Genomic DNA, 20,575 nt, shown 5'->3' with positions numbered 1-20,575 from the left:
ACTGTGAAGGAGACCCAGGAAAATTGGCCACACCCATTTCACCAACACCCCAATGATTCAATAAACCAACAGGAGAACCTTAAAATACATTCAAATACAATGTTAAGAACACTGTCCATGAACCAACCCATCACACAGTAATTTCCCAGCCGGCCGGCACTGTTCGATAACTGGAAACCGCTGTGTAGTTTGGCATGTGTCGTGTGCATTGTCCTCACTCATTGAATCTGTATAGGGCACGGGCTGCCCCGTGACATGTGCCAGTGGTTTTCAACCTTTTCAGGCCGTGGCCCCTGAAATCATATTTGAACTGGGAACCCCAGCACCCTGACAAGCACTAAGAGTTGAGGAATTTTGTATAACACGGTTCTATTGTGGAAATAGCAGATCTACATGCTCACAATAGAGCGGTTATTTTCACAATTTCTGCCTCTAATATTTGACAATTTGGCTGATGTTTAATTTGTAATTTCAGAGGTATTAACAAAATCAATAACCAAAGACAATGCATAGCTATTTTTTCCAGGACCTTCCAGGACCCTTGATAAATTCCAAAACATTTCCACTACTGGAAAAATATTTTTCTAATTTCAAAATATTTCCAGGAATTTCATGACCGTGGGAACCATGTATTCATCATGGCTGCAGAAAAATTCATACATCACAGATTCACGAGTTTGGTCAAAACGGGCTGTTTTCTATGGACCATAACTTATACACATGGATCATATTCCTCGCGGTTTTATTTTCTCTTCTCTGCGAGAAAGACGTTCGTGACCGGGACCCAGCGTTTACATAATGGACAAACGCTGTGTACACTGAACCCTCGGAAACCTGGTAAAAACAACAGGAAAAAGCCATGGCAGTTAATCTACGTTAGCTATGGCAAAACTACAGTATGGCAGTCAAAATGTTACGATGACCCCAAATTAATATTATTCTCCATAGAGAAATGACTTCCATGAACCAGGGGATGAGGGAGTGATGTCAGGACTTGGGTGTTCTATGTTGTCTATAGAGTCACGCTGCGAGGCATTGTGAGCTTGTAGATCTGCTATTTTCGACAAAGAGGTTTAGTGTAGAGGGGGAAAAGAGCAGACTAAGTACAGAGTGAAAGGTCAAGTTTACTAAGTATTGACGGTTCAAGTGGTTAAATATCTGGAAAACACAAACTGACATGAAACCAAACTACACTGATGATTGTGCTGTCAAACAATGAAACTATATGGAATCTATGAACATGTTTTGGGGGTCCTTGCTTCATCTCTCTCACAACTAAGGGGTCCTTGGCCTGAAAACGTTGAAGACCCCTGGTCTATACGGCCCAGCCTCCCTCCCTCTCTCTCTCTCTCATACCACCACAGTCTGAATCTCCACCTCCTCAGTCGAGGTCATCACATACTCCTCCTCCTCCTGCTGCTGCACCTCCTCCTCCACCGGCTTCTCCTCCTGCGTGGCGGTAGCCACGGTAACCACCCCTCCCTCCATGCTCTCCACCAGGGGTCCCCCTCCCCCTCCTCCTCCTTCCCCCTCCCCGGGGGTCCCCACGCTGGCGGTGGCCAGCAGCGTGCCGTCGCTGATGGCCGAGGCCAGCGTCATGGCCACCTGCTCCGTCAGGCTCTCGGGCGTAGCGATGGTGATGGTGTCGCCGCAGTCCGAGATGGAGGCGGCCCCCGCCCCCTCCTCCTCCAGGGACATGTTCCGCACGATGATCTGGGGGTGGGGCGTGCCGCCGGTGCCGCGCGCCTGGCTCACCATCTGCTGCACCACCTTCATGATGTGGTCGCCCATCTGGAGCTGGGACACACCGGGGACCAGAAGATAATATATGAATGTTGTCCAGAGACACGGAGATGTTTCGGGTGTTTGGTTTTGGGACTCCCTTTTTTCCAGGTGTTTCACCTCGATTCTGACGTGACTTTTTTTTTCAGCGCTGACCAGCGCGACCAAAGTGAAGCGATTAGAAACAAATAAATCTCTTAACAGTTCTACTGCCAGATGTTATAATTTATTTATTGGGGCTGGTGCCAGCAAAAAGGAGCTTACCTTTGTGATCTATTCAATATTTTCAACCAATTATTTTTTATTTTCATTTATTCTGTGTGTACTTTGGCCAAGCTGGCAGCAGAGGGCAGCCTTATGCAAAGAATGGGTTTGAAATTTTTAGGGATGTGAAAAAAAATCGGAAATCGACGCGTCGATCGACTCACGCTCACCGCGACTCAAAAAGTACGAGTCGAAAAGTCGAAAAATATATATATTTTTTTATTTTTCAAAAGTTTTTCCCCCAAAAAAGGTTTTAATCGTTCAAAAACGTTATAAGCGTTAATGTTTTCCATATGTGAGAGGACCGTGTGTGTGTGTGTGTGTGTGTGTGTGTGTGTGTGTGTGTCTGTGTCGGAGACGAGCGCATGCCTGCATGTGTTGTGCATTCGCGTGCATGCGGCGCTAGTCAGGTCCGCGGACTACTGGTTGAGAAACACTGCTGGACCGGGCACGTCATAGCAGTGCGCGCTGACTTGCCTGACTCTATGGACTGGATGCTTTTGTTTACCTCCTGCCTCTGCATGCACGCTTGACACGAAAGCTCGCCTGTTAATGGCAGCGTCGCCGTTGTGTGCGATGATCACAAACCACACTACTCTTTAACGTTAATGCGACACACCGGGGATATATGAGAGCGAGCGGTCAGCGCTCCCGCACGTTCCATGGACTTATTGTCACTCCGCTTCTAGTCTCTAGAGAACAGACTCCATGCTAACAAGGAATAGCAATTATGTATTATCATTATTATTAGGGCTTTGATGCAAGTTCTGATGGGTGCAGCATACGTTGTGTTGTTTAAAGTAATGCGCCGTTGACAACGCAGCACAACGGCCCGTTGTGCTGCTCTCCTCTCAGCTGCTGCTTAGCGGGAAAAAAAGTGAAAAAAGTCGATCGACGCGTCGATTTTCGGCCGCGACGCGTCGATTCGCCAATAATGCGTCGATTAACATCCCTAGTTTGAATTAGGCCGTTCTGCCTGCCGTGGTTCAGAGCATAGAAATGCATAATCTAGCTCAGGTCCACAGAAAACAGCCAAGAAGTGATTTGGGAGTGGGACTCCATTATTGTTGACGTGCAGTGGATTTTTGAGAGCAGCGTTACGGGAGATGTTTTTACTGTACACGGTGGCGCGACCCCTTATCAGCTTACAGTCATCAGACAAGGTAAAAAAGAACGAGCCGTATTGGCAACGCGCTGCGTTCAGAATTAAGGCGAACGGGAACGTCCGAAGCAGTAAAAGAGTTAAGGTTTGAATGCACTATTACAGTGCTACAGTGCTACGAGGCTGACCACGGTCACTGCACACTTTAATGAGCTGTTGACTATGGTCAGTGATTCTGAACCCGTGGCCTGCGGGCGGGACTGAATTTCCCCCACCAGATGAATAAAAAGGTCAACCTTACTTTGGCATGGTTTTAATCATAAAGTAGAGTACAAACTTCCAGCACTGCACAAAATAATCACTCATGGAACAAACAAAGTCCCTGACGCGACCGGAACCACCAGGTGTTGCATAATATTTGCACAGCGATCAGACACATCATGAGTCTAAAACATCTCATGGGGATTTGAAACACAATGCAGCGCTAATAAGACTTGAGACCAAAAGCTCTCCACCCAAACTGTCTCAACGTGGATTTATATTCTTATTTCATGCTTGGGCTCATTCGTGCTCCCGCTCGCTTGTGTGCATGTGTGCGTGCATGTGTGTGTGCGTGCAGCAGCACTGACCTGATTGTGCGTGTCTTGGATGAGTGTAACCTCTTCTCCCTCCACAGCGTCCTGGGTTGTAGTCTGGAGGGGACAGGAGAAACAATGAGAACAAGACACCTGGCAGCATTTTACACCAAACATTATTAAAACCTATGATGTGCTCCTGGGTGTCAGAGGGTCTATATTAGGGTTGCAACGGTACTCTGTGTTACCGGTGTTACCGGTGAACGAGCACAACACCGAGTACTTTACTTGCACACCGATAACACCGTTAAATAAAAAGAAACCGCATCCGCTGCTCTGCTCTGCCCCGAGGAGCGCAGTAGGGATGTGACGTTCGCCAACGATTCCGCTCTTTTGAACAGCTCTTTTAAATGAACGATGGGATTCGGTTCTCAATCGCGGGAGGCCGGGAGCTGTTCCTTGTGTGGGAGTGTCGAGAACAGATCCAGAATCAACGGATCATCCACAGGGGAGGCACAGCCCATCAGACTGCACAATGTCTCGTCCCCACTCGCAGGGCACGTTCCAGGAGACTAGTTGTGGCTTTATAATGTCACAGTGCGCAGTAGGCGGAAAACAACGATTAGCCAAACAAGAAAACGCAGGGTGTTGACACAGACAATATTTTCTGTGTTAAAAATCTCATACCGTTGCAACCCTAGTCTATATATCTACTAACCCCTATGATGTACTCCTGTGTGTCGGCCACCACAGAGGAGAACTCCACCAGGACGACGTGGGGGTCCTCAGAGATGATGGTGGCCGTGGCCAGGCTGTCCACCGACGCCTGCTCCTCCGTCACCTCCTCCACCTCTGGCTGCTCCACACCATCGTCCTTATGGCAGCCCCCTGAGAGAGAGAGAGACACACACACGCACGCACACACACGCACGCGCACACACGCGCACACACACACACACACACACACACACACACACACGCATGCACGCACACACGCACGCACGCACACACACAGGTTTGTATTACTATGCTTGTGAGCACATCAAGGTTTTAGGCAGGGTATGGTTTTTGTCAATTGGGTATGGCAGGGGTACGCAGCTGCCATACCCAGGGTCCAGGGGGTAAAATAAAAGTTACTTTTAAATGTAAATCCATGAATGTCTCTTTGTCTATCTGCGCTGGTTATTATGTTGTTAAATTACAGTAAAATAAATAACTACAAATGCAGAATTTAACAAAATGGTCACTTGGAAGTGGTAGGTTTTCAGGTTCTTTGTAATACTGACTCTTGAAAACAAAACATTGTATTGGGGGTTTGCCGACTTTAGAAACCATGAAGGGAGTTGACAGGCCCTTCTTGATTTCAATCTATCAAGTCACCTTAATTCCAAAAAGAGGGGTTTTGTGAACTTATTTATATTTTTCTTTATATTCTAATTCTATATTTTTAGGGGCATGTAATGTGATCTACCTGCACAGCCTTTGTGATCTACTGGTAGATCACAATCTACCTTTTGGGCACCCCTGCTCTAGAGTCTATACCGAGTAAAACAGACCTGAGTTGCACTGTACTTGGTGCGTTTCTTTTTCAATCTACGCCAAATATCTTCGCCAAAAATAGCTGATGTACAAGCTAAAGTAAGATTGTGGATTTTTGGTGAATGTTCCCCCCCAGAATAGAGAGGATGGGGTTGTTCAAGTGGTTAAAAGCATAAAGGTAATTTTCAATCGGTCCTAATGGAAACAGATATTCTGTCAAGTTTTCCTTGTTTCATAACGTATCTTAAGGGAGAAAATGTACCATATTTACATACATATTTACTTGCCGTGATATGACAAGAATGTAAGGTGCTGTAAAGTAACTGTAAAGTGCTGTAATTCATGTGTGCCGTGGATGTAAAAGATATTTACAGGGGTACGCTGAGCCAAAAACATTTGAGACCTTCTGTGCCTATAAACACCTGGACCCATCCCATGTACCCATTTAGGATGGGAACATATTATTGATTATTATTACTTTAACCATTAAGTTATGCTTTAGCTGTTGAAAAATAGCAGATCTACAAGCTCACAGCGTGGCACCAAGTGCCGCGCTGCGAGTTTGTAGATCTGCTATTTAAAAAAAAAAATCTTGATAATTTGAATATTTTTGACCCAATTCTATAAGTGTCTTCTAAATCCTTCTAAGGTTTTTTAGAAAAACCTATAATGTTTCTATGTCCGTCGTGCTCAAACGTTTCCATGTCAAGGACCCCCAAAATGATATGTATTTGGCCACGGACCCCCATCTCAAAATATTTCGTTCCAGGGACCCCCCCCCCCCCCCACACACACACACACCCAGAAGCAAAATTTGTTAGAAATGTTCACTTTAAAAATATATATATATTTAAAGATTTGCATACATTTTCATGATTTTTCAAAAATAGCTAAAGTATAAAATAATTCCAGGTTAAACGTGAAGGTAAATAAAATGTTAAAAGCCATCTATTTTTTTAAATCTGCAGAAGTCTGACCTTTGGCACGTAGATGTCGGTTGAGGGTGCCGTGCTCAGCGAAGCCGCGCTCGCACTTTGGACACTTGAAGGGTTTCTCTCCGGTGTGGTGGCGGATGTGGCGGACCAGAGAGCCCTTCTCCCTGAAGCCTCGAGAACAGAACTGACACACGTAGGGTTTCTCCTGGCCGTGGGTCCGCTGGTGAACCTGCAGGGCGTTCTGCAGGGACCAGGAGGCAGAGAAACCACTGAGATAAACAAAATAAAAAATTATAAATGTTTTGGGGTCAAAAACTGTTAGAGTTTACAGTTTATGCATTTAGCAGACGCTCTTAATCCAGAGTGACTTACAATAAGCAGGGTAATTAATGGCCGATTCTTGCAAAACACATTTTTAGACACTGCTCCTACAGAGTTTGCCGGTTCGCTTATCTCCCGATTAGGGAGTCTTTACTGTTAGAAGTATCTTCTGAAGTTCTGTTGTATTCTATTGCTATTCTGGCCAATTCAAATACTCATATCTTGTAATTATAACTGCTTTTTAGTTTGGAGCTCACTTGACTATCGTTTTGATGACTAATTCACACCGTGGACATTGCTATACCTCCCCCTTATTTATTTTTATATATATATTTTTTGCGGATCTGCACTGATCTCAGAAATAGCACCTATGGTGAGAACTTTAACCCCTGGGAGCCAGACTGAGCACAAGGGGGAGGTGTCTGCCGTTGGTAGGGTAGGGTCTCTCACCTTGGTCTTGTAGGCCTTGTTGCAGTGTGCACAGTGGTAGGGTCTCTCGTCAGAGTGTGCCCTCATGTGCTCCCTCACGTGGCCGATGGTCTTGTAGAGCTTGCCGCACTCGCCACACTTGTACCTCCTCTCGCTGACGTGGATCTCCATGTGCTTCTTCAGCAGGTAGCCCGTCACAAACTCCTTCTCGCACAGGCTGCACTTGAAGGGCTTGTAGCCTGGGGAGAGGAAACGCCACAACACACATGAAGATGATGATGATGATGATGATGATGGGAGGATTGAATTAGGCCTGGGCGATATGGAAAAATACAATATCACAATATTTTTCCAAGCTGTATCACGATACACGATCTTATCACAATTCTTTTTTGTGTTGGTTTTTATGGTTACTTTTCAAGTTTTACAAGTTAACAAAAACTAAAAGAAATGAGTAACAGACCATTTAGACCAGTGGTCCTCAAAGTGGTGTCCAGGGACTCTCTGGGTTCCTTTTGGGAGGTCTAAATTGATCCTTACAAGTATGTAACTCTGACAGTATACAAATGAAACCAAATGGACCCGTAGGGGTCCATTTGGTTTCATTTGTATGCTGTCAGAGTTAAGGGGACACCTTGATATTTTAAAGTTTGAGAACTACTGATTTAGACAAAAATGCAGGTTTAAATTAATTCTGCAATGAATCTCCGTAGTAACAATTCAACAGGATTTTTTTTACAAGGCTCCCTCATTGTATCACAATATATATGATATCTCTGAAAAGGAATATCGTGGAGACATTGTATGGTCTCAACGATATTTATCACCAAATCGCCCACCCCTAGATTCAATCTTTCTGCGACTGGATGTCTTTGGACGTCGCTCGTCGCCATATACAGCCGCATGTCATTTCAACGTTTGCTTGACTGCCATCAAGACCTGAGGACGACTCTAAAAAACACCTTCTAAACCTAACCTAGGTTGTTTTCATTCAAAAAGTCCTTTTGCACACCCACAGAGATGGACAGGTGCGTCTGCGCAACAAACTTGAATAGCAGAAAAAAGGGTGAAGTCCCGCTCACCGTCTTTACTTAGAGGAGGATTATTGGTCACATAAGACACAACATATCGTCACTCGGACCTTCATCAGTCATCATTCAAAAAAAAGATAGCAACAACTAAAATGACACAGATGCTGTCCTGGATTGAAAGCTATATAGATGTAACCCATCTAAATGGGTTAAATAAGCACATTTTGTTTTCCTGGAACCTATTTTTAATTCAATCTTTGCCTACGGACAGGTGTTCAACCGGGCTCGAGCCAATGGTGGAGCCGAGCTCTAGGGATTGCAGATTGTTCTGCCACTTTTCAGACAATGGATCAAATAATCATCATCATCATCATCCAGGGATTGAGCTCACCCAGGTGTTTATACAGCACTATATATTATACAGGGTTCCCACACATTTTTACCAATTAATTTCCAAAACTTTTCCAGAATATTTAACCCAATTTCCAGGACTATATAACAATAATTCAGCTCAATAACAAGTTGCTTACTCCTATGCGCAATGCACAAAGAGAGGTAGTGTATGCCAGTGGTTCTCAACCTTTTCAGGCTGTGACCCCCGAAATAATCATATTTTAACTGGGGACCCGGCACCCTGACGAGCACTAAGAGTTGAGGAATTTTGTATAACACGTTTCTATTGTGAAAATAGCTGAATCTACATGCTCACAATGCCTCAAGTAGATCAGCTATTTTCACAATTTCCGCCTCTAATATTTGACAATTTGGCCAATGTTTAATTTGTCATTTCAGAGGTATTAACAAAATCAATAACCAAAGACAATGCATTGCTATTTTTTCCAGGACCTTCCAGGACCCTTGGTGTCCTTTGGTGTATATATACTGTATATTATTATAATAACAGATATATAAGCTCACCCAGGTGTCCTTTGACGTGGAAGCGCAGGTAGTTGAGGGCCTTGAAGGAGCGGTTGCAGTGAGGACATTTATGGAGCTTTGGAGACGCAGGCTGCTCCTCTTGTCCATCTGATCCTGTGTCCTCCTGGGGACAGAGGGAAGACGCTACTGAGACACAACATGGACATGAGATCCTGTGTCCTAATGGGGACAGAGAGAAGACACTACTGAGACACAACATGGACATGAGATCCTGTGTCCTCATGGGGACAGAGAGAGGACGCTACTGAGACACAACATGGACATGAGATCCTGTATCCTAATGGGGACAGAGAGAGGACGCTACTGAGTCACAACATGGACATGAGATCCTGTATCCTAATGGGGACAGAGAGAGGACGCTACTGAGTCACAACATGGACATGAGATCCTGTATCCTAATGGGGACAGAGAGAGGACGCTACTGAGACACAACATGGACATGAGATCCTGTATCCTAATGGGGACAGAGAGAGGACGCTACTGAGTCACAACATGGACATGAGATCCTGTATCCTAATGGGGACAGAGAGAGGACGCTACTGAGTCACAACATGGACATGAGATCCTGTATCCTAATGGGGACAGAGAGAGGACGCTACTGAGTCACAACATGGACATGAGATCCTGTATCCTAATGGGGACAGAGAGAGGACGCTACTGAGTCACAACATGGACATGAGATCCTGTATCCTAATGGGGACAGAGGGAAGACACTACTGAGACACAACATGGACATGAGATCCTGTATCCTAATGGGGACAGAGGGAAGACGCTACTGAGACACAACATGGACATGAGATCCTGTATCCTAATGGGGACAGAGGGAAGACGCTACTGAGACACAACATGGACATGAGATCCTGTATCCTAATGGGGACAGAGGGAAGACGCTACTGAGACACAACATGGACATGAGATCCTGTATCCTAATGGGGACAGAGGGAAGACGCTACTGAGACACAACATGGACATGAGATCCTGTATCCTAATGGGGACAGAGGGAAGACACTACTCTGAGACACAAGATGGACAACAACACTATTATAACTAGAAAAATATTGTTCCTTCGAAACAATTGTGGGCTCGCTTCAAGACAGAAAACAATGGCTATAAAAGTACAAAATGTCAAGATCGCAGGCAGTGCTCTCTTTGACGTTACTGACGTCAAAGATTGGTCCATTTTGTTCCAAAAATGTGTTGTGCAAAAGTTGACCCGCTGGTGGCGCTATAACAGGCCAATGTAAGAAGGGTGGTATCTGTTCCTTGACCTATTGGGAATGTGCTTGCAAGATTTCACGCACATTGCAGGCTGTGTTCATGATTTGAGGTGTTTTTGGCTTTGGCCACTTTATCGCTGCTTGCAGCTATATTCATTATTATTATTTTTTTGTGTGTGTGCACTTCATAGGCATATTAGATAAAGGTCCTTAGATTGTGTGTAGAATGTTTCATGCAAATTGCAAAAAAAAAATCCTAACGGGTTTAAGCGTTTCACAAACTGCTCAAAATGATATAGCGCCCCCCTTTGGCCAATTGGGGTAAGATTGGTTTTAGTGATATTTGGACTAACACTCTACATCTTTGCCAAATGCCATGAACATGTTACTTTGCATGTATGATTTAGAGGCAGAAGAATAATTTGCATAAAACTGCAATATTCATTGAATTTATTTAAAAAAGCATGTTTCAATTTTAAAGAAATCCGATCTGACAGATCTTTAGATATCGGTCCAAAGTTCACGTAAAAAAAGTTTTGTGCACGTGGAGCGAAAATTCCAGAATAAAAGCGGGTTTACGCGTTTTACAAACTGCTCAAAATGGCGGAAAATCAAAGGGCGGAGCTTACTTAACAACGACACAGATGTCTTCCGCTTGAGTCAAAGCACGCGTGTAACAAGTTGCATGTCTTCAAACGAAACGAGTCATGACTTATGCCCGTTTGAAGTTTGAATTTTCAAACGCTTGTATAGCGCCCCCCTTTGGCCGATTGGAATAAAATTGGTTTCAGTGATACTTTGACTAACCCTCCACATCTTTGCCAAATGCCATGAACGTGTAACTTTGCATGTATGATTTAGAGGCCGAAGAATAATTTGCATAAAAACGCAATATTAATTGAATTATTAAAAAATTATATTTCACTTTAAAAAAAATCTGGTTGATCAATCTGACCGTATTGGTCCAAAGTTCATGTGAAAAAAGTTTTGTGCATTTGACACGAAAATCCCAGGAGGAGATAGATTTTTACTGTTTTTCATATAATTCCGAATTGTGGGAGACCTAAAGGTCAGAGGTCAAAAGTTAGAGGGTATAAGTTGTTCGGCATGAGGAGACGCATACGTGTATACAGGTTTCATGGCTGGACCTCAAACACAGCATGAGCTATACCTGTTCAAAGTTCGCACTTTCGAAGGCTTCCTACAGCGCCACCATTTGGCCGATTGCTATAGAAAATAATAGCACACTTCGCCACTGTAAACTGAACACATTGATGTTTTTATTTTCATTTTCTCACTAAGTATGTAGGAGTAGAAAGGAACCGAAGTTTTTGATACTTGCTCTAGTATATAAATAAAGAAATAATGACAATATCTAAAGTGTGCTCGCCTTATAGGCGAGCCCACAATAATATTTATTTATAATTTATTATAATACATTTTTATATTAGTTGGTGGTGCATTATTTATCACTGTACATTAGCACATGTGAAGAATTCACCCTCTGCCTTCACCTCACCAAAACTAGAAGCAGTGGGTGTTATTAACACATTTAGATAAGAATGAACAAAGAGTCCGCACATCAATTGGGGGCTGCAGTGGCTCAGGAAGAGCGGCCACTTGGGAAGCGGAAGGTTCCCAGTTCGATCCCGATGCCTTGCATGGTTTCCTCCGCCATTGGTGTATGAATGTGTGCTGAATGTATGTGTATGCCATTGTGTATCATTGTAAAGCACCTTGGATAAAAGGTGCTATATAAATGCACCATTTACTGCTCCCAAATGTACGTTTACGAGTGGCAACGTTTCGAGCCGACTTCCACAGACCTTTCCTGTTTGGTCTGAGGAAGAGCCTGGTCGGCTCAAAACGTTACCACTAGTAACCGTACGTTTGGGAGCAGCAATTGGTGTGCAGACTCTTTTTAATTCTCATCTATTGTTACCGTTTTAGGTCCAGCACCCAACCTAATAGGTGTGGTAGTATGTGCGGTGTCTTTTGTCTGTTTTTCTGCTTCTCTTTCACCTTGATATTAATATATTTACCCATCTTAACTATTAGGAGCAGTGGGCACTTTCAAGACAGCACCCAGGGAGCTGCTAGGGGTCAAGTGTCCAAATGCAATGCATTATATCCAAAAGATAATCAGCAACACTTTAGGTCAGGGGTGGGCAACTTTGATGATGGAGAGGGCCAATATATTTTCACAATCACACCAGAGAGCCACATTGCATATACTGTCAGGCAAAAACCTGTTATCTCCATATTTATTTAATTATTTTCATAATTAAAGGAGCTATAGTCAACTTGTTCTTGAAAAACGGATGCTAAAATAAAAATAATGTTTCGAACATATTTTATAAAATAATAAGCTTCATATATGTGTTTCTATTCAAAAGTGAGAACACAAAGCGTAAAATAATGATACAATAATCATTTTGGCAAACGAGAAAACAACACGCTGACAAAGCCATGTATAAGATGTCTCTCTCTCTCACCTCCGCCTCCATCTCCACGCACTCCTCCGTCACCTGGATCTCCGTCAGGCGCCCCTCGCCGTCGGGACCCCCGAACACCACCTTGCGGATCTCCTCAGCCGCCTGGCTGCTCTCCTCCTCCTGCACCACCTCCACCACTAGGGGCGCTGTGGGCTCCTCCTCCTGCTGGGTCTTCAGGGCGATGCCAGAGTTGATGATGGCTTGGCAGATCACGCTGCCGCCGCCGCCGCCAGGGCCTCCGCCTGAGACTGCTCTACCATCACCTGGTGGCCACAGGGGGGAACTGCAGGTTAGACCAGCCGTTTTCAACACCTTTACATTATTATTATTACATGCACCAGCAGAGCGCGCAAGTACTGCGTTCAGCTATGTATGTAGGTAAGCCCATAGAGTATATCTAACATATAATTTTCCAAAAGTCTGTCTGTCTGAGTGTCTGTAACAGCGTTTCTCCTCAGTGGCTGGAGCGATTGATCTGAAATCGCATCACCATTAGCATATGAACACACCTGACATAACTGTGAAGCCCGTTTGTCACTTTCACAAATCGTATACTGTATATTAGCATTTTTATGATTTTTATGGTGTATCCGTCTGTCTGTAACAGCGTTTCTCCTCAGTGGCTGGAGCGATTGATCTGAAATCGCATCACCATTAGCATATGAACACACCTGACATAACTGTGAAGCCCGTTTGTCACTTTCACAAATCATATGCTGTATATTAGCATTTTTATGGTGTATCTATCTATTCTGTATCTAGCATGAGGCATATCTATTCTGCATCTAGCATGAGGCAACATGTTTAACCAGCTCTGTGTGTGTGTGTGTGTATGTGTGTGTGTGTGTGTGTGTGTGTGTGTGTGTGTGTGTGTGTGTGTGTGTGTGTGTGTGTGTGTGTGCGCAGGCAGGCAGGCAGGCAGGCGGGTGTGTGTGCAGGCGGGTGGGCGGGCGGGCGGGGGGGGGACGGACACAGTATCTCTGTAGCCATTAAACAAAACGGGTATTTCTTACATTGATGATCCACATATTATCATGCAAGCACCAGTTAAAGTTACTTTCCATCCCTCATATACTGTGTGCACAGTGCTCATCCCATAACCCACACACTGCACATACCTGTAATTTCAGAGCTCATATCTTTGAACGGGTAAGGGCTAGTATATAATAGAGGGTATGCACGTGACATCACTGTTGCTGGAAGTTATGTGGGAACACGCCTACTGAGTGGCAAAACACTAATTTCTGCCATTGACAGCCCATACATCCAAACAGAAAAGTCCTATCTGATTGTATTAAACAAAGTTAACTCACCAACATTGCGGCTGTACTGAAAACTTAAATTATCCTCTTTCTATCTGCAACATTTTTGTTTCATAAAAATCCACCATAGGCATGTTATGAGCTACTTTCTGTCAAGACATTCTGTGCAGGTTTTTATTTTTCCCAAGTGTCAGAGTTAGGAAGCACTCGTTTTCAACAACACAACATCCTGCTGCCTCCTGCATTATGTGCAAATTAGAAACAGGTGGTATGCAGGGTCGTTGAGTGATTTGCAACAAGCACTTCCAAACTCCAACGCTCCATGCTGCTCAATGTTTTGCCACTCAGTCTAGATTAGGGGGGCGGGTCCCAGTGGACGTGCATACCCTCTATAGAGAGCGGACCGGCACCGCCCCCAGCTATCATTTCAATGCAAATGCTCAGTGGCGTTTTGAAGCATGCGGAAGTAGCTAATCCAGGTGCATTCTGAGGGAAATTGGCCACTACCTAGTGGCCAAAATATTTGACGTTGAGACGTAATGACGTCACGAACAACGTCGACGTCCATTGAACCCTATTGTAGACCACAGCGCATGGGATGAAAAAAGTATGTGGTGTTGAGGCTGTCCTCACCTGCTGCTCCTGCAGGGTTCCGTCCACCTCCATGGTGAAGTGGACCTGGTGGATGACCTCCTGACCCCCAGCCTCCACCACGCTGATGAGCTGGTGGCCCTCCGCCTGCGCCACCTCCACCTCCACCTGATGGTGCTGGTGCTGCTCCACCAGCGCCTCCTGGTGCTCCGTCAGAGGAGCTACAACAGCTGCTGCTGCAGTGTCCAATCCTGCATGGACAAAACAACGGCCTTGTCAACAACAACAATTCAGGGGGCTGCGTCCGTCCACCGACACATTTTCAACTGGAGATTATTCGCGTTATGGCCCGAAACACCAGCATTTTAGTCTTAGTCCTTTGAATAAAAGTTTAGTTGTTTAGTTTAGTTTTAGTCACCTGAAATGTTTTACTTTTAGTCTAGTTTTAGTTGACTAAATATAACATTTTAGTCAAAAATGCATATTTGCAGGCCTTGATGGGGGATTTTCTACATGCTGAAAATAGCTTGTTGCTTGTAGATCGGCTATTTTCAGAGCCCAACACCAGAGTGTACCGGTAACCAAATATAAAATGGCTTTTAGTTCTACTGGATCTCTTCTCCACTAGTCCCTCACTAACATTTGACTGGAGTTTCTATTTGTTGACGAAATTGGCAGTATATTTGGTCTTTTTTTTGTCATAGTTTTAGTGGACGAAACTCATCCACGAAAGAGTTTCTCAAAGTCCAGGGGTGCCTCAGAATAGTTTCATAATAATATGGAATCCATCAATATAATTTTCAGTTTAAACCTCTATGCTTAGTAAAACGGACCTGAGTTCTACTGCACTTGCGTTCTTTTTCAATCTACACCAAATTCCCTTCGCCAGAAAATAGCCGATCTACAAGCAGCTTAAATACTGTATCTTAGTGGCAAAGATTTAAGCCTTATTTACTGCACTTGGTCCGAAAGACAATTGGGCAAAATAGATCTAAAAGCTCACATGTTGGGGATGCGACAAGTTATGAGCCTGTTTATGTTTCCCAAAAACCAGGGAAGATGGAGTTCATCCTCCCTACAGGGTTCCCACACATTTTTTACCAATTAATTTCCAAAACCTTTCCAAAGCTTTTCCAGAATAAAATTTCCAGGACTATATAACAATAATTCAGCTCAATAACAGGTCGCTACTCCTATGTGCAATGCCCAAAGACAGGTAGTGTATGCCAGTGGTTCTCAACCTTTTCAGGCCGTGACCCCAAAATAATCATGTTATTTTGGGGTCACGCCGCCCCCCCCCCCCCCCCCCCCCCCCCCCCACCCTGACGAGCACTAAGAGTTGAGGAAATTTGTATAACACGGTTTTATTGTGAAAATAGCAGATCTACATGCTCACAACGCCGGCTACTTTCACAATTTCTGCCTCTAATATTTGACAATTTGGCCAATGTTAAATTTGTCATTTCAGAGGAATTAACAACATCAATAAAAAAAGACAATGCATAGCTATTTTTTTCCAGGACCTTCCAGGACCCTTGATAAATTCCAAAACTTTTCCAGTACTGGAAAAATATTTTTCTAATTTCAAAATATTTCCAGGAATTTCATGACCGTGGGAACCCTGGAGGATGGAGTTCATCCTCCCTAAAATAATAAGAGAGGACGGGGTGAATGTAGTTGACCTTTCTGCAGCCCGTCCCTGCTGACCAGGATCTCCTTGTACTGGTTGAAGCGGATCTTCTCGGTGCAGGGAGTGATGGACTTCAGGTGTCTGGTCAGAGCTCCTGACTCCCTGAAGGAGAGGCCACACAGGGTGCAGCGGTACGGACGCTCATCTGGAGGGGAGACAGCAGCACACATGGCATTGGTTACCAGACCATTAAGACCTGGAGTTATGTTATGCTTTAACTCAGGGGTCTTCAACGTTTTCAGCCCAAGGACCCCTTAGTTGAGGGAGAGATGCAGCAGGGACCCCCACAACCTTTTCAGAGATTCCATGGTAGTTGCATTGTTTGACAGCACAATCATGAGTGTATTTTGAATTCATGTCAATTTGTGTTTTCAGATATTTAACCACTTGACTAAAGGGGCACTCCACCACTTTTCAACCTATCTTCATATAATAGGTCCTCACTAATGTTCATGATAAAATATCACAATTCTTTTCGTTTGGGTCTCATAGGAGAGCTGTGGGTGGGTCAAATCCTTCCTACCGGTGACATCATCAATGGGAAATGCAAGCTAATAGAAACTGCAGGCTTTCTATTCCTGAAAAAGTTGCAATGTTAAAAAATGTGTGCTATTTTATTATGAACATTAGTGAGGACCTATTATATGAAGAAGGTTGACAAGTGGTGAAGTTGGTGAACTACTCCTTTAATAAAGTTGACCTTTCACTCTGTACTTAGTCTGCTCTTTTTCCCCTCTACACCAAAACTCTTTGCCGAAAATAGTCGATCTACAAGCTCACAACGCCTCGCGCCGCGAGGCGTTGAACTTGTAGATTGACTATTTTTGGCTAACGTTCTCGGAATATGGACGCTAGGGTTCAAGTGGTTGATATGAGAAAAGAGAAAAAGGTTTCTATCACACAAAGATTTGGAGGACCCCCTGTAGTAACTCTGCGGACCCCCTGTTGAAGACCCCTACTTTAACTATTGAAAAATAACAAAAAAACAAAACATATTATTGAATTCAAGTCTCCATGGCGTGAGTAATCAATAGAAAACAATTCAAGTCATTTTGGGGGTGAACTACTCCTTTAAACATTTGTGGAAAGTCTTGAGGGGGGGGGGGGGGGGGGGGGGGGTCCACGGCCCAAATCCATCATCAATTTGGGGGTCCTGGGCATGGAACTACCTGTCCTGAGGGGCGTGGCCCGTACCTGTGTGACGCCGGCTGTGGCGAATCAGAGAGCCTTTGGTACGGAAGGAGGTTCCACACAGCTCACAGGAGTACTTCTTCTGCTCACTGTGGGTGTGCATGTGAGTCCTCAGGATGTTAGTCTGGAACAGAACAGAACGCAACACAACATTATGCTCACTGTGGGTTCTCAGCAGTGTTGTTTTTGACAGCAAATTTTTATTTAATTTTAGTCATAGTCTTTTGAATAAAATCTTATTTAGTTTTAGTCATAATTTTGTCTCCTGAAAAGTTTTAGTTATAGTCTAATTTTTGTCGACTAAATATCATGAGATTTTAGTTGACTAAATCTACAGTTGATTTAGTCAACTAAAATGTATTTTGGCAGGCCTTGATGGCATCGTAATGACTGATTTTACACTTTGTTGCATGCTGAAAATAGCAGATCTACAAGTCATCACAGCTTAGTTTTTATTTTGTTTTTGTCAGTGAAAAAAACGCAGTCGACACACATTTTTCGTCATAGTTTCAGTCGACGAAATCAACACTGGTTCTCAGGATGTTAGTCTGGAAAAATAAAAAAAAGGGTCCCCCAAATGATAATGTGCAACATTGTTTTCTCACTCAACAGTAAACAAACCAACATAAAGTTTAAGTGTATAGAGGGTATCTGCACATTTCTAAAGTGAAAATTTAAGGACTTTTTAATACTTCTAAAATGTCAAAATTAAACATTGGCCAAATTGTCAAATATTAGAGGCAGAAATTGTGAAAATAGACAATCTACATGCTCACAAGGCGTTCCGTTGTGAGCATGTAGATCTGCTATTTTCACAATAGAACCGTGTTATACAACATGTAATTCCTCAACTCTTAGTGCTCGTCAGGGTGGGTAGGGGTCCCAATTAAGATATGATTATTTTGGGGGTCGCAACCTGAAAAGGTTGAGAACCACTGGACTAGAAGAACAGAACAGAACATCATGTTCATGTGAGTCCTCAGGATGTTAGTCTAGATTAGAAGAACAGAACAGAAGAGAACCGGATTCGATTCCATCACATTTGGAAGCGTTTCAGGAAGAGGTTTTATCACACTGTCACAGCTGGTGTGTGGACTTCATGTCTGCTGTGATTCAATATTCAAAGAAAAATAACGCACATCCTCCGTTCTTCGGTGCCGAGCTAAAACTGCCAACGCAGTAATACTAGGAACAAAGAAAGTAGCTCGCACTCACTTTTTTAGTCGATGCAAACATTTATTGACAAGCAAAAATAAACGTTTAGACCTGTTAAGGGTCTTCTTCCGTTTAGACCTGTTAGGGTCTTCTTCAGTACTGAAGAAGACGGTCTAAACGTCTATTTTTGCTTGTCAATAAATGTTTGGAGCGACTAAAAAAGTGAGTGGGAGCTACTTTCTTTGTTAATGTAATTCAATACCAGTGGTTCTCAAAGCTTTAAATTTCATGGATCACCATAACTCTGAGAGCGTACAAATAGAACCTAATGGACCCCGTAAGCATGCGTCGACACCGAGGGTTGCCCACCTGCCCCTGGCAGGGAAATAACACCTAGTTTGCTTTCAGTTTGCGGCAAAACATTTGGAATAGTTATATAATGTGTAAATGCATTAAAACCAGCTCAAGCATCTTACCATACATAAAGACTTTACCAAAAAACACTGTGATTCTCAAACATTATTTTCAAGGACCCCTACACCCCCCCATAACTCTCAATGGAACACCTGAGGGGTCCCTCCCTGGACCCCCAATTTGTGGATCCTCAAAAACACCCATCATGGATGAAACACTCACGGTTTTGAAAGTCTTTTTGCATAAATGGCACATGTAGCGGCCATCTTTGATCTCGTAAGGCCGGTCCTTCTTGGCGTCGCCGGGCGTCTCGGCGGGCTCGTCGGACGCCGCCGCCTCCTCCACCTCATCCTCCTGGGGTGGGGAGGGGGAGGGGCCACCCTCACCACTGCCGCCCTCTTCCTGCACCCCCGGCCCAGCACGCCCAGCACGCCCAGCACACCCTCAGCCAGCTTATCTGAGGGACAGGGATGGGACGACATGAACATTTATCTGAGGGGCAGTCGTAGGGATGGGATAATATGAACATTTCAGATGACCATTATTGCGACCAAAGAAATCACAATTTACGATATTGCAATAATCAAAATATCCACAACATCCATTATCCTGGGGCGGAACAGTTGCCAAAAAAATAACAGCTCTACAAGCTCATATAGAGCTTGTAGATCTGCTATTTTTTGGCAAAGAGATGTTGCTCCGCTTCCTCCACTGGCTCCCGATTGCAGCCAACACTGAATACAAAACACTGATGCTGGACTTCAAAACAGCCAAAGGTATGGCACCTCCAAAGCCTGATCAACCCCTACATCCCAACCCGTTCACTCAGATCAGCTAACACAGGGACGCTGACAGAACCCTCGCTAAAACCCCAGGACAAAAAAAGAACAGACTCACTCACAACCTTGTTTTTTCATTCACTGGAATGCAGTCAGCAGACCCACCGTTATTGACAGCTTTCTTTGACTCGTCCGGCAGCACTGACTGCTCTTTCTTCACGGAGGCAGGGTCTCCACTGGCAGCAGATGCCTGTTAAAAAAAGGTGCAAACATTTACAGTTGAGAACTGACACACTGTTGTAATACTGTATGCACCACTGGGCTTGACCCACAGCCCAGTAGCAATTTGATCCAAATCAGGAGAGAAAACTCAGAAGACAGAATGATTTAAACAAGTGAAATTGGAAGACATGAAACAAATGAATGAGCTGACAAATTTGGAAATGGAACCTTATAAAATATTTAAGCTAACAAATTATATTACTGTAGAAAAGTCACCAATTCTCCCTCTGGCATATCACTGACTTGGCTCCACCCATCTGATCTCTCCTGCACTGATTCCCACACCTGCTCCCACTCACACCTCATTACTGGCCAGGTATATATACTGCCTGTGCCCTCAGTCTTGGTTCAGCAGCCACAGAGTAAACACCTACCTGAGAGAGCCCTGGCCGGAGTCAAGCATGTTATGCGTCACTGACGTGAGTTGTTTGTAATGCTGGAATGTATTGGTTTACGAGTTCATGATATCCTATGTTGTATCCTATGTTGTATTTTATTATTGTGAGTGACTATTTACCTGCTTGTATTGATACTTTAGAGATGTGATGTAATTCATGGACCTAAGTCATAGTATTTATTGTG

The 20,575-nt window shown here is 44.0% G+C and overlaps 1 protein-coding gene across 1 annotated transcript; it reads right to left on the bottom strand.

Annotated features, from left to right (window-relative positions):
• Positions 1-1,350: 1,350 nt before the first annotated feature.
• LOC308305973 (transcription factor E4F1-like) lies at positions 1,351-20,299 on the bottom strand (the record flags this gene model as incomplete). Its single annotated transcript, XM_080750872.1, is given in 15 exon segments — positions 1,351-1,791; positions 3,778-3,840; positions 4,442-4,611; positions 6,240-6,438; positions 6,969-7,186; positions 8,897-9,020; positions 12,630-12,841; positions 12,844-12,892; positions 14,525-14,733; positions 16,165-16,317; positions 17,367-17,487; positions 19,155-19,286; positions 19,319-19,389; positions 19,877-19,961; positions 20,237-20,299. Coding segments are annotated over 15 exon segments (2,310 nt in total).
• Between the last annotated feature and the right edge of the window lie 276 nt (positions 20,300-20,575).

The sequence above is a fragment of the Nannobrachium achirus genome (genome assembly GCF_963921795.1).
Source record: "Nannobrachium achirus genome assembly, chromosome: 20".
NCBI lineage: Eukaryota > Metazoa > Chordata > Actinopteri > Myctophiformes > Myctophidae > Nannobrachium > Nannobrachium achirus.
The sequence above is the reverse complement of the archived record's forward strand: the minus strand, read 5'-3'. Positions and strand labels throughout refer to the sequence as shown.